The 14,820-nt window shown below is 43.9% G+C and overlaps 1 protein-coding gene across 1 annotated transcript in view; it reads left to right on the top strand.

The window, feature by feature from the left end:
• The window catches only part of LOC138265619 (putative serine protease K12H4.7), a 313,417-nt gene that overhangs the window by 82,437 nt on the left and 216,160 nt on the right, over window positions 1–14,820 (top strand). The window contains exon 4 of the mRNA XM_069213485.1: window positions 2,879–3,014. Coding sequence (XP_069069586.1) covers window positions 2,879–3,014 — 136 coding nt within the window. The remainder of the gene's footprint in view (window positions 1–2,878; window positions 3,015–14,820) is intronic.

The following is a 14,820-nucleotide window of genomic DNA, read 5'->3' as shown; positions in this document are numbered from 1 at the left end:
TGACAGAACTGAATTAGGAATATTTGCTCATACACAGATTGATAAATAAAAACATTGAGGTATACATCAACTTTAGTCTGTGAGCAAGGACATATGCCCCATATGTGGGAAATTTATGGATAGGCATATTGGAACTGCCCACAGCAGACCTTTTAATTTGAGCAAAAATCTGTTTCTGTTTTTACTCTACCCTTCCATCCTCGACCTCTCCCCACCTCATGAAATGTACATGACCGGAATTCCAGCTGTATTCAATGCCTAATAAATACAATGACAATAATCTGGTACAGATCAAGGTACCCCTCTGACGTTAGTAAAAAGCCCAGGACTGTGCCCTTCATGTTTTAAACTGCTGTACTGTAAGCAGTGCGCATAGTTCCGAGTGACATGTAAGTAAAGGTCATGCATTACCTTAGAAAGGTTATTATGACTACCCATCTGTACAATGTGCTTTCTAGTAAAATAAAAAAAAAGCATAGCCGCTAACGGAGGTAAAGTGAGCCCTTCACACCACTAGCCCAAAGGGCCACCGCACTCACTGCACTGTTGATAGCTATGCCCCTGACTATGCGTGCACATTTTGTGACTCACTGAGTCAGTGTTTCTTTTTTGTCTTCGGAAGGAAATAAATATGCATGTCTTCTCTTTCACAGCCAAAACTAATCAGTGATTTTCATGTGTGACCCTCCCACCCCCACCCTCCCCAATCACGTTTCCACATTGAGATTTTGAGATCCGAAGTTTGGCAAATCCACCAAGACTGGTGCACTGTTGAAATCAGTGGCGTAGCGTGGGGGGTGCAGGGGGGGCCGGGCGCAACATGTGGGGGGGGGGGGGGGGGGGGGGGCGCTCGCACTCGCGAGTGCTAAAATCCACGGGTTAGGGGGCGCAAATTACTTGCCTTGCCCCGGGTGCTGACAACCCACGCTACGCCACTGGTTGAAATTTCAGCTCGCTGCAGCCAATCTGATGCCTATCTCCAGATATCTGGATACATAATTCCATCGTTATGGATTCTATTTAAATAAGTGTCCATGTTCTCATTAACCTATGATTGCAAGCTATATGTTGTGCTGCGATTTTTTTTTTTTTTTACGTTTTTTTTTTTAGCACATTTGCTTTTTAATCCATGTCCATTGTAAAATGAACAGAGAGGAGTCCTTTGGGACTGCCGTTCTTCAGTTACTACCATAATGACGCATTAATTCTTACTTCAATTATTATTTGTTTATGGGAGTCTGGCTTGACAGTTTTGTGATTGTTCAAGAGGGACCAACATTATAACTAATAGGCAATCTTGATATCCATGAAAGTGGAGATTTAATCTGAACTAGAGCTGATGCTTCTGACTCTAAAATATACACATTTGTGAAGGTATCAATGGTAAAAAGGCTACGTTTCAATAACCTTTTCCAACTGCCATTGTTTCAATTAAATTTACGTTTGTAAATCTTAACAAGCATTTGCAATGCAGTGGGTCTCACGTTTGCTCGAGTTAGAGCTATTAGCGTTGTAAATTCCTAACTGGACTTTTCTTGCCACTTAAAGTGAAAATGAAAAGTAAAACAGTTGACATAAGCGAGCTGATTCAAAGCGCCATGGCCACCGCGAGCGTGAAGAAGAGACACAAGAAGAAAAAGAAGTTTGCTCGCAGGCAAACATATCAGCAAAAGTGCAATTATCCATGTAATAGGATTGATGGCCAAGGCGGTAACAAAACCGCCCCAAGGAGGGACAAACGTAAAGCATTTACCAATGATGATAAAGGATTTTTGAAAAGCAATCCTCAACCTAAAAAGCGGATTATAAACGGAGCTAATTGCTTTTGAACCAAGCATTTTGCGTAATATTTTTAGACAAACATATATATATATATATATATATATATATATATATATATATATATATATTGCCGAAAATTGGAAGCGGCTTCAGCCTTCTCACTCAATAATTTGTTGGCTATGTGGGAAAACAGAAGATTTTGAGATCTATTGTACATACCCAGTAAGAAATGTCTGTTTAATAAGTCGTTTCAAACAAAGACTATGAAATGTCATTGTGTAAAAGTACTAAATCTGTGGTCTTGCCTGTTAGCATATAGTTCAAAGAAGTTGCCACATATTGTTTATTTTGGAAGCATGTGAGCTATTCCGCTGCAGTACTTGCATAACCAAAGTGCCAATAAAGTCTGTACGGAACACATGTTTCTAGTGCCACGTAGTCTCCTGCAGTTGATTTAAATTTACAAATGTTAGGATTTTGTTTTAAAATCATCACCTACTATTGCTGCTTTTGAATCTCCCACCTACATATCCTTCAGCAGTAGAGGATTGCACACTATTACTACAAAGTTCATTTGTGAGCATTCATAAACTGAAATGCAATAGTTTTCCACCCTGGAAATAGTTACAAAGTTGCTCCTCTTTCAGGAGGGAAGGGGAATGGACCCTAGATTTACTCGAGGCTGAGAGGAAGCCCTTCTCCACAGGGAAAAACGTTTCCACTTTAAAACTAAAAAAAAATGTCTTTATTTTGTGAGCCAGGCTCAGTAAGTCAGTGTGGGTCTTTCTTAGGGTAGATCACAAAGGAGTTATGTTCTTATACTGAATAAAATAATCAAGACACTTTAATTTAATCATCGTTTCTAATCTTGAAACAAAAAAAAATAACAAACGTCTTTATTGTGCGTTCACCTTTATTGCTGGTGCTTCCTCTTTATAATGTGTTTTTAACATTTGTGTTGTGACTGTATATCGTGCATTCTTTGAATGAATACTGGAGCACTGCAGTTAATCACAGAGCCCCTCCATGGAGCGGGGCCTGGGGAACAATGCCTGGCTCATGCGTGTGCTAACAAAATATATATGACTCATTTCAGAATATTTGGAAGTTGTCCAGCAGTCACTTGCTTCATATGACAAGGAATGCCCCAAAACGGTGAAAGCTGCCTCTGCCACTCTGGTTGAAATGCTGAAAGACAAGGGGAACTATGGAAGGATCACAAAAGATTTCAAGTAAGCAATTTTAAAACAACATCCATCATTATCGACATATAGAAGAGTTTCAGTGGTCTCCAGTTACCACTAATGGGTTAGTAGTTGCATTGTCTATCACAGATGTTACTCCTTTAGTATCAAAATTTAAAAATGTCGTTCTTGAGATAAAAAATATACAGTAGCTAGAAGCATAGTAAAGATTATAACTGCACACAGTTTTAGACACCCTACCCCGCACATTCAATTAGTGTTAAGTAAAACCGAACATGTGAGTCTAGTGCTCATTACTTACCTTATGAGGCGTGTCCTCTCTGTGGAGAGGCCAGTCTTCCATTTGTGCAAAGATGGAACTTGTTTAGTCTATTTTTAGGACTCATCAACAAACATCTTTTGCTCTCTTCTTTACAAATATAAATATTGTGGACAGTACCAATACTTACAGAGGGCTCTGGGTAAGCTCATTACTTGTTGTTGGTTGGGTTTTCTGTCAGTTTCATTTCTTTGCGTTTAGCAAAAGCTTTTGTTCCTCTTATTGAACTGGTCCGTCGTCTGTTCAGCACACGTTTGTGTGTATGTGGCGTGATTTATATGTGTCTGTGAGTGATGGAATACATAGAGGCTTGTAAGTTCATATTGGAAGCCGAGGGCTCTGAGAAGGCAGGTGGAGGATCCACTCCCCCACCCTGACAAATTTGTGTATTGCTACTTCTCTGAGAGCTGAGTGAGCCACACAATGCTGGAAGGGAGAGCCAGGCGCCGCAGTGCACTTAAAGAGCCCTTTACTTTCTTAAAATGTCACATGGGTGTTGGTACATCCCATGACGGAGATGGGGATGATCAGGAAATCATAAATATTAGAGGTGGGGGCCTTGGCAACCTTTTGTTAGGTTTATATAATTGAGGTGGACATTCAAGTGTGATCCACAAGGAACTCTCATGGCCTGCATTGTGGGGCTATCTGGGTTGAAGTCTCTCATGCTGTGACAAACTGCTTTCTAGGCAAAGGACCGAACAGAGAATGGGGCACTTCAAAGGAACACCCCCGCATCATGAACTTCAAAGTATGAAACATAAATCACATTTGTGTCTTGAACTGGATTGTAAAAAGGGGAGCCTGAGTCTGCCAAATTGTTGAGCAGTCAGTCACAGCTGTCCCTCGACGTGGTAAAGCTCAGCAATACTTCTGACTTGTGTGACCAGGACTGAGGATCAAGGTAACCATTCTCTCAGCTGGGAGAAGAGACATCACCCAGGAAAATCCAGACCTCCCGCTTGGAGCCCCGGCATCTACCTGCCAAGACTAGAGGCCCCTGTGAGAATGAGGACAGTGCCTGGAGGGAGTGAGATCCAGTGGTGATCCTGGTGGGTGGCTCCCTGAAGTGAGGTATGACATAGTCACTGCACTAATAGGGCCGTCAGCCTCATGCTGTCAAAATGTCAACACTTGTGTTTGGTACATGATGAATAGCTTTGCTATATGAGAGCTTTGCTTTTAGCCATGTTGCACAGCAGCCCACTTGCTGTGCAACATGGCTAAAAATGTTTTTTTTTTTTAAATAAATTAAAAAAAACTAACAAAAAAACACTCTGGCAATGTCATGGTGCATTTTGTATTCCTTTCAACCATGCAGCTGTACAACCTAGCTTGAAAACATTGAAAAGCCACAACGTAGAGCTATTTGGCTTTGCAAATGTTTTCTTTGCCATGTTGTATAGTAGTGCAGCTGCACAACAGGTGGGCTAAAAAACATTGATAAAGCCAATAGAAGTCACATAGGTGAGACCCCTCGGCTTTCCCAATGCTTGTTTCTAAACTGATGCAGTCCTAAGAAGCAGGTTATAGATAAAAGGGTAAGAGGTCACCTTAGATCTCCACGCCAGATCTGTGAATATGTAGTCTGAAGTTTGTCTCCGTGCATGTGTGTCAGTGCTGCCTACTGAAGTTGCAGGACAGCCCGCATTACACCCCCCCCTACTCTGCTGTTTTGATTCCCCTCCACACCCGCCATGCTGCTTTACTCCACTCTCACCTCTAATGTTGCACTGGGCCCTTTGTGTTGCTATTGCCTGCCTGTGCTCTTCGTGATGCTTTGCCTCGCCTTCGCCGTCCATGTTGCTTTCCTTTGTGTTTGTTCTTTTCTCCCCTATCCCACCCTCCCCACGCTCCACATTGCTTTCGTCTGTTTGCCCTCTTGCATACTACTCACATTGGTTGCCGATTCCAAAGGAGTCCTTTCCCCAAAAATATCCTACACATACTCTTACCTTTGTGTTGCTCATTATTCCTCGCTCCTTTGTCGTCCGCTAATATAACTCTTTATAGCGAGAGGAAATGTGACTTCAAATAATCTTCAATCGGTGATGGAGACTCCAATTTCTTTTCGTTTCTTCCTTCCACGCGTTAAAAACTGTTTACTGCATGCCTTTCACATTTATTTATTTTTAATGTCATTGCTTTTTTGTTCATTTTGTGCTTTTGTTTCTTTCTTAAAACGCAATGTAATTTTTTTAATAAGCAATCCCCGATTTTCACTTTCTATTTTGTTGTGCCTCCTTCTGTTTGTTTACACACACACACTCTGATATTTTTACTGTGATCTATTGTGCTTTGTACTACGCATTATTTCACCTTTTAGTGTGCACTTGTTTTCCTTTGCCACATGCATTATTTACAGTTTATTGTTGTATGTCCTATTTTTTGAACACCTATTTTAATGATTAGCAAAGGTGCACTCTGTGCTTTAGGAGAGTTCCAAAAGCATTGCTCAAACGTTTGTCTTCGCTTTCGTTATTTTGCCACACTCATTATGGATCCATTACAGTGTGCCTTTTTATTTTAAATATACATATTCTTTAAATATTACTATGCACATTTCTCTGTGTCCCACCGCCTTGGTTAAGTTTTTTTATTTTGTTCCTGTGCTACATGCATTTTTCAAAATTTACTCCTCACCTAATTTGTTTTCACACATCCATTATCAAAGCTTTCGCATGTGCTGTTAATAATTTTCCACACATGTTGAATTTCCTTTACTCTACACTCTATCAAATCAAACAAGATTTGTAGAGCATGGCTGATCACTGGATAGGGTATCCCGGTGCTTCCAGGACTCCAGCACCCTACTGAAAAAAAGATCTTGAGGGCCCTACAAAATTCTGCATGTGAGGTGATGGACTGGTGTCATGTGAGAAGGCTGTTCCAGGTTTTTGCTGCTATGTGGGAAAAGGATCGTCCTCCACTTCTGCTTCAGTGAATCCGAGGAATGTGGGGCATTGATAAGAAGGCGGAGCATAGTCTTCTGAACAGTTGGTGGAATTTGAGGCAGTGGTTAATGTAGGTGGGTCCTCGTTTGTGTAGAGACTTGTGTGCGTGAGTCTGCAACTTAAATTTGACATTGCTTCTGTCTGGGGTTTGTGGAGTTGCCTGAGATGTGGTGGGATGTGGGATCTTCGATGAAGGTCAAGAAAGAGTCTGGCTGTAGCGTTCTGTATAGTCTGAAAGCTTTTTAAGATGTGTGTGGCAATTCCTATGTAGAGGTTGTTGCCTTAGTCCGGTCGGCTTGTGATGAGGGCCTGTGTCACTGTGTCTCTTGTGTGCATGGGGAGCCACTTGAAAATCTTGCGTACCATGCCATGGTGAGGAAGCAGGCGCAGGAGCCAGAGTTAATCTGTGATTTCGTGGTAAGCCTGTTGTCAGTGATGATTCAAAGGTTTCTGTTGTGTTCTGAGGGAGTGGGTGCAGGTCCTAGTTCTGAAGGCTACCTGGAGTTGTTCCATGTGTTGCTGCTGTTGCCGAAGATCAGAACTTCGGTCTTGTCTGTGTTCAGCTGCAGACAGTTGTCTTTCATCCGGTAGGTGACGCTTGTTATGCATCTGTGTACGGTGGTTTAGGTGGTGGTGGGGGCATCAATGAGTGTGAGGTTGAGTTGGGTGTGGTCTGTGTAGGAGATTATGTTGGGACCGTAGGATCTGACAGTGTTGGCTAGTGGGGTCATCTATGCATTGAAAAGCGTGGGGCTGAGGGATGATCTTTGGGGACACTTCTGGTGATATATTTGGGTCTGGACTGGAGGGGAAAGAAGGTAGGTCGACCCTCTGGGTTCTTCCAGTGACGATGGAGGTAATCCATCTGAGCTCATCCCCTAGGATGCCTATGTGATGGGAGTCTTTGATTAGTGTATGGTGGGATATGGTGTTGAAGGCTGATGAGAGGTTGAGGAGGATCAGAGCTGCGGTTTCTCCTCAGTCGAGGAGGGTTCAGTTTTTGGTGGCCAAGATCAGGGCAGTCTCTGTGCTGTGATTTCTGGGAAAGCCGGATTGGGTGGTATCAAGTAGCTGGTTCTGCTCCAGGTATGTCAGGAGTTGCATGTTGATGACATTTTCTAGTACCCTCACTGGGTATGTGAGCAGGGAAATTGGTCAGTAGTTTTTTAGTACTCTGGGGTCTGTGGGGGAGATTGAGTAGTGGTTTGACTTCAGCGGGTTTCCAGGCATCTGGAAATGTTGCAGTGATGATGTAGGTGTTGAGCAGAGTGGTGAGTTCCTGGCTAATCCTTTGGTTTCCAGGATTGAAGATGTGGTACAGGCAAGGGTCTGTGAGCGCTTCCAAGTGGATGGATTTCATGGTGGAGGTGGTGTCCTTGTTGGAGAGGAGGTTCCAGGTGTTCAACCTGTAGTTGGTGTTGGCTGTGGTGGTGGCGCATCTGTTGATGGAAGTTGGTAGGTTGGGGTTTGAATTTTCGGTATATGGTTGCAATCTTATTGAAAAAAGAAGTCGGCAAGGTTGTCACACAGCTTCTGTGAGGGTGTCATGTTGTTTTCACTAGCAATCGGTTGGAGAATTCCTTAACAATGTTAGAATTCCTTGGTGATATTGCTTCTGCTTTCGCTATGTGTGCTAGGGCTACTTTCCTTGTTGCTCTCAACAGGCGGTGGTAGAAGTTGAGGGAGGTCTTGAAGACTGCCCTGTCGGAGGTGTCTTTGCTGGTGCACCGTTTCCTTTCCAGCTGCTTGCCATCTCGTTTAGCTGTTCTCAGTTCTGGGGTGTACCAGATGGCCTTTTTGGTGGTCTTTTTCTAGATGCTGCTCGATGGGGACAATGTTGATGGTGCAATTGGAGATCCAGGCGTTGAAATTCTTTACACTCTGAGGTTGGTGGAGGTGTTAAAGCTGTCCATCCAGCTGGTCATCTTGGCCTTGACAGTGTGGGGGCTGGAGATGCTAAACTGGCGGTGGAGTGATCAGTCCATGTGAGTTTCGTGATGTGGCTGTGTTCGATGCGGCTGCTGGAGGTGAAGATGGGGTCCAGCGTGTGTCCTGTGGTGGGTGGTAGGGTTGTGGACGAACTGGGTCAGTCCAAAGCTGCTCATACTGTAGAGGAGCTGTGCTGTGTTGTTGTCAGTGGGGTCGTCAATGTGGAATTTTAGGGTGCTGAGAAAGATGTAGTCTTTGGAGTCAAAGGCTAAGGATGCAGTGAAGAATTTGATGCTGTTAGCGGTAGCTGGTTGAATGTTACATTTTCCAGCTTTTCAGGAATCCTCTGAGCTTCTCAGTCCATGATTTATATTCCTTTATTATCCCTGCTCACTTTATTTCTTCAAAATAATTTACTCCGCCCCCTCTTGCTCATTTTATTTACCTTTGCGTCCTTTTTTTCCCCTCATCCCAGCTCCATTGATATCTTGAAAGGCAATGCAATTTTTATAACCTAGGCCCGGTTTATGTTTTCCATTTAGTTTCCTATGACACTTTGTTTCTCCCGGGGGCTCTGGCTGGGCAAAGAACCTGAAATCGCTGTGATCAAGAATGAGGAATAACCAGGGGACTTGGATTCAGTACCTCAGATTTTCTGGTTAGTCCACATTTCCTTGTGGTTATTCAATATCGAATTTATTATGTGGTTGTTTCGCTAGGGTGACTAGGCATCCCGGATTTGCCAGGACAGTCCAGTTTTTTCATTGTTGTCCTGGCAGACTGCACCAAATTTGCCTTGTGTCCTGGTTTTTAGAGGGGTTTAACTGAAAACAGTGAGAGGCACTAGTTAGCAGCTGCTATAAGTAAAGCAGACTTATAGTTAAAGACAAAGCAAGATATCAAGTCGCTTTATAAAACTATCAACTTGCATGTAGAACAGGTAAGCTGATGTTCTATTCAGATAAAATTGAGGTAGCTAATACTGCTCTTCAACTCTTTTTAGGGTTGCTAGGAACCTTTCTGACCAGGCCAACACAGCCCATACCATCTCCCATATGCAAGTTCAGTGCAACGAGGTTGCTGAATTTTTGCTTAAAAAGTGGTGGATATTCAGTCCTCCTTTACAGGTTCAAACGGGGTAAATCTAGTCATGGATTTTACGGTCACTTTTTGTACCTTGGACTCCTTTTATGCTTCAGACCTAACTTCATTTGGTGTCCACCTAGCTGCTATTAGGTCTGGGTCACCCATCAATCAGTGTCCTCCCTCAATAATGTGTAAGCTTGCATTACCAGTTATGGAACAATTCCTGCGAGTACTTAACACTTAACTCCTGTTTAAATGAGGGTATTGTCCCTTTAGTCTGGAAATGGTCCTTTGTTACCCCTTTGTAAAAAAAAAAAAAGAAAAACACAAAAAAATAAAACACAAAAAAACCCCACTATTTAGACCCCTCGATCTGGCCTGACTACTGCCCGATCTCTCTCCTGCCTTTATTGGTTAAGGTACTGGAGGAACACGTTAATCAGAAGCTTAGCTTTTTATGTTGAATCAAATAGCTTTTTACATCTTTCTCAATCAGGCTTTAGGGCAGATCATAGCCCTCCTTGGCGTAACAGAATACCTGAACTGTCAATTAGACAAATGGGGCAAAGTGGTGCTGATCATTTCCGATCTCAGTGCCACATTTGACACTGTGAATTGTGCTATTTTACTTTCTAGATTGAGTAAAGTTGGGGTACAGGGCACAGCTTTAGCTTGGTTGAGTTCTTTCCTTTCGGGACCTAGCTTCCATATCCATTCACAACAGCAGAGGTCCAAACCATACCATCTGACCTATGGGGTGTAACAGGGTTCTATTTTAAGCCCTCTTTTGTTCAATGTTGATATGAGTCCATTAGCAGAGATTATGGATTCCAACTGGTTCACCCTGTTTTTCTATGCAGATGATACCCAAATTGTGGTGTCTTTATCATCTCAGGACAATAATTAGGTAGAACCTCTATACAGCTGTCTTGCCCAAGCAGCATCCTGGATGAATGTGAACTCCTTAAAATTTAATGGAGACATGATGGGGGTTCTGCTTGTGGGCAGCCATCCCCACCTCTGGGGTCCGCATCTGTGGCCAGATATTTTGGGATGCGCCCCATCATCGATATGTGTGGTTAAAAACTTGAGAGTGTGGATCGACAATAAACAGATTATGGACCATCAAATTAATAAATTTGCTAGCACCTGTTTTGGCGTTTTGAAGTGGGTCAAGAAAATTCTGATGTATCTTCCAGCACCTGCCCACAGAACAGTAGTCTGAGCCAATGTAGTCTCCAGATTGGGCTACTTAATGCCTTTTACTTGGGCATTGCAAAATATCTACTAAAACTGGTTCAGATTGTACAAAATGTACCAGCAGGGCTTCTTCATCATCCTCCTAGATGTACTTCTTAAGCCACTCCGCTTCACATTCTTCATTGGTTGACTGTTGAGCGTCAGATACAGTTTAAAGATCTTTGCTTTATGCACAAATGCCTTTTCAACTCCGGCCCCTTGTATCTGTGCTCCTCGGTCTCACGGCATTATCCTAGTCGTTTACTCCGCTCCAGTTTCCAGCACCGCGAGAGGGTCCCCAGAATTAGGAGAACCTGTCAAGGAGAATTAGTTTTTCTGGAACCAAAATTATGGAATACTCTACCTGTCTATCTAAAAACCTGTGAATCACTTACAGCCTTCCACAAAGCTCTTCAAACTTTGCTGTTTCCACCCCTTCCTCTGCATTAACCCATTTGTTGAGGACTTTGTTAGGTTCAGTGAGGAGATCAGCACTGGGAACCTTGATTGGTAGCCATGTGCGCTATACATCTTGCAAATAAAATAAGTATGATGCTGGTTTACATTTTTTTTTTTCTGTTAGTGCCTCTTCTTTGTTTCTAAGTTGATGGCAGCTGTCATTCTGTGAGGCCCTGTTGGTGGATCAAATCTGTTTATTGATATTTTGGTTTAAAGGAAAAGGGGTACACATTATATGCCTACAACCTTACAGGCGGCAGCGTTAATAGCACTCCCTTCCCATGCAATCTGATGAGGGTTTCTTCAAGGGGTCATGTTATAACCATTGTCCTGTATGCATTTAAGTACAAAACAGTCAACAAGAACAACTGGTGAAAATTAAGCAACTCCTCCCTACTGTTATGTCAAGAATCTCCCCAAATCCTACTCCCACAAGTACACAAACTATTTGTCCAGTTCCCTTCACGACCCAGAAGATAGGCAGGTAGCTGTAGCTATAATTGGTGGGGGTGAAATCACTTGTCCTTCAGCAGACGCAGGGTCTTTAAGTATGCAGGGCAAGTGATTTCATTAAATTCTGCAGCCAAAATATGTATAAAGGTTTCCCATAATGTGGAAACTTCTGCTACTTGCTGTTTCGCTGACAGAGATAGTTTCTCCATCCCTAAAAGGAACCATAATTTGTGCAGCCACAATGTGTGGCTTGGAATCCTATCCATGCCCTACAGGGCTAATATCGTCTGGTAGGCAGCACATTGAGGGCAAGGGCGGTCTGCCGTCCTCTTAAGGATCGGAGAGGGAAGGTGAGAGGGTTATGTAAGCCAAGGATGGTGTATGTTGGGAGTCTGGGAATCTCTGTGTGGAATACTCTATCGATTTTGTCTAGGATGCTTCTCCAGTATCGTTTCAGCTTGGGACAGTGCCATAGCAGGTGTATGAGTGTGCCCATGCTTCCGCACCCCCTCCAGCAATGTTCAGTTTCAGTGGGATTCCACAAATGTATTCTCGCAGGTGTGTAGTACCAATACGTTGCTACTTTTTAGGCTGTTTCAGCGCCTGACATGTTGTGAGCTGTGTGATGTGCTCTGTGGTGTATTCCTTCCCATTCCTCTTCCGTTAGGTCCCGCTCCACCTCGGCCTCCCACCTTTTTTTGTCCCTTGGTTTTACGTATTGATGTGGTGGTTGTAAGGTGTTTATAGAGCTCGGAAACCAGCAGTTTGTCACCTTTTTTAAGCATTAGCCACTTCTCGAATGCTGAGAGTGATCTCGTCACTAGGGGCTTGACCGTTTGTTGGAGCACCCAGTGTCTAACCTGGTAGTATGTCATCCTATCTGCCTCCGTGAGCCCGTAAGCGTCTTTTAGGCGATCAAAGGGTATAATGCCGTCCGGGTCAAACAGGCTCCCCACCCTCTTGCATCCCCCGTAATGCCATCTATGAAAGCCTTGAGGCCGAGGGCAATGTCCGGTTTAGCGCAAATCAGAGTCATAGGGCAGGGAAAGGACATCAGACCATTCTTGGTCGCCACTAAGTCCCAGACCTGGAATGTCGTGCTAGTGATAAGGGAATAATATAGCCCTACTGCTCTGTGCCTGTGCTGCAGCCAGGGCTCCTTCCATATATGTGACCCTGCAACAGCTTGGTCCATGAAACACCAGTGTTTCTCAGTGAGCGGGTGGCTCCACTCCCGCAGGAACCGCAGCTGAGCCCCCTGATAGTATTTCAAGAGTCAAGGGACCGCCAACCCCCCTTCTGTCTTAGGAAGATACAAGGTGCAACGTGAGATGCATGCAGGTTTCCGGTCCCATAGGAATTTAAGTATCGCCGACTGTAGTGCAGCTAGGGTTTTAGGTGGCGGGGCAAGGGGGCTTGCTTGAAATAAGTATAGTATGCGCGGTAGGATTGTCATTTTTATTGCTGCTATTCTGCCTAACCCTGAGAGTTTGTGTTTACTCCATACCTCCAAGTCCTTCAATACGGCATTGGAGAGGGCAGCGTAGTTCCTGTGAGCTGTTTTTGTGGTCTTATTTGCTAGGTCAATGCCAAGGTACAGGACATGCGATGACGTCCAAACGTAAGGGAGTTTTGAGCGTAGTTCCGCTTCATGGGTGGGGAGGACTCAAAGATTCAGAATTTGCTATTTTTGTACATTCACTTTGAAGCCCGATGTGGATCCGAATTCGTGTAAAGCGTCAGTTAGCGCCGGTAGTGAAAACATAGGTTCTGAGAGCATAAGGATCATGTCATCTGCATAGAGGCTAATGAGGTGGTAATCACCCCCGAATGTAAAGCCCGTTACAAGTGGATTGGCCCGTAATGTCTGTGCTAGGGGCTCCATGTAAAGAGCAAATAGAAGCTGGGAGAGTGGGCAGCCCTGTCTCGTTCCTCGCCTAATCAGGAATGGCAAAGACAACGTGCCATTGACTTGGCAGCCGCTTTGGGTTCTTTATATATGCATTTTATCCAATTCAGGACTGTTGGTCCAACACCGAAGCGCTCCAACACCTGGAAGAGGTAGGGCGAGTGCACTCTGTTGAACGCCTTCTCCACGTCTATATTGAGGAGTAGTGACTCTGTGCGCGACCTATTTGATTTGTCTATTAGGTGTAAGAGTTGCTTTGTGTTCTCCCCGCATTGTCGGTGAGATACAAAACCCGCTTGGTCCGGGTCCACTAGCCCGGGGATGTAGGGGTTGAGGCATTGCACCAAGATGCCAGTGAACAGCTTGACATCTATGTTTAAAAGGGAGATGGGCCGGTATGAGCCACACTCCTCCGGATCCTTTCCTGGCTTGTGAATTACAGTGATAGTTGCATACTGGAGGTGAGGGCATTGGTCTCTGAGAAGGAATTAAAAAGTCTAGTGAGTGATTTGGCCAGTTCGGGGCAGAACGTTTTGCAAAAAAAATTTAAAAAAAAGGGGCTGTAGCTATCCGGGCCTGGCGACTTCCCTGTCGTAAGATGGGAAATGGCCCATATCACTTCCTCTATTTGGATTGGTTTGTCAAGAAGAGTTGTGTCTCTCTGTAAGAGTGGAGTGAATGTGCAATTAGTGAGGTATGTGGATGGATCTAGAGTGATGGAGGTGTCTGCTGTGTACAGCGCTCTGTAAAATTAGGAGAACACCTCTAAGATTTGCGAATCTGTACGCGCTTCTACCAGAGAGGAGGAACGTACTATCTTGATGGTGTTGCCATGGAGTTGTGCCCTTAGTTTGTGGGCAAGAAGCTTCCTACAGCAGTTGCCCCCAATATAATATTTGTTTGAGCCGCGCAATAATATATTCGGCTTGATCCCAATCTATTCGTCTCAGTTGGAGATGGGCTTTCTCCAATTCCCTCAAGACTCTTGGGGCTCCTGTGCTGCGATGCCCTGTTGATGTAAAATTGTAGTCTATTTTTACAAAATGTCTGTTTCTTTGTTGGTGCTCAAGATCTGGCCTGCCATCAGAGTTACAATATCAGAGGTATAGGATACCCTCTGGGGAAAAAATACCTGTCTAATGGGCCACTCCTACCCAGGGCCATAGACTGCAATGCAGCGTAAATAGTTCAAGCAGAGGTTAAAGAGACTTTCTGGGATGACGTGGAGGGTTTTTGGGAAATATGATTGGGCTGTCTACACCATTATATTGAGCACACTATACATACATTTTGAATGTGGTTCCAAAATTGCAAAATGTGAATATTTATACAATATGGGTTAAATACTAATATTTCAAATGCCACTTTAAACAATATATCAGGGCGGGTGGAGGTGCTTGCAGTAAATAATGTCATACATATGGGACAGTTCTATCCTGTCCAATGTATAGCTGCCACCTGGCCCTACGCCTTGTGACACTTTCA

This window comes from Pleurodeles waltl, chromosome 11, assembly GCF_031143425.1.
Source record: "Pleurodeles waltl isolate 20211129_DDA chromosome 11, aPleWal1.hap1.20221129, whole genome shotgun sequence".
Classification (NCBI taxonomy): Eukaryota; Metazoa; Chordata; class Amphibia; order Caudata; family Salamandridae; genus Pleurodeles; species Pleurodeles waltl.
This window is presented reverse-complemented; position numbering and strand designations above follow the sequence as displayed.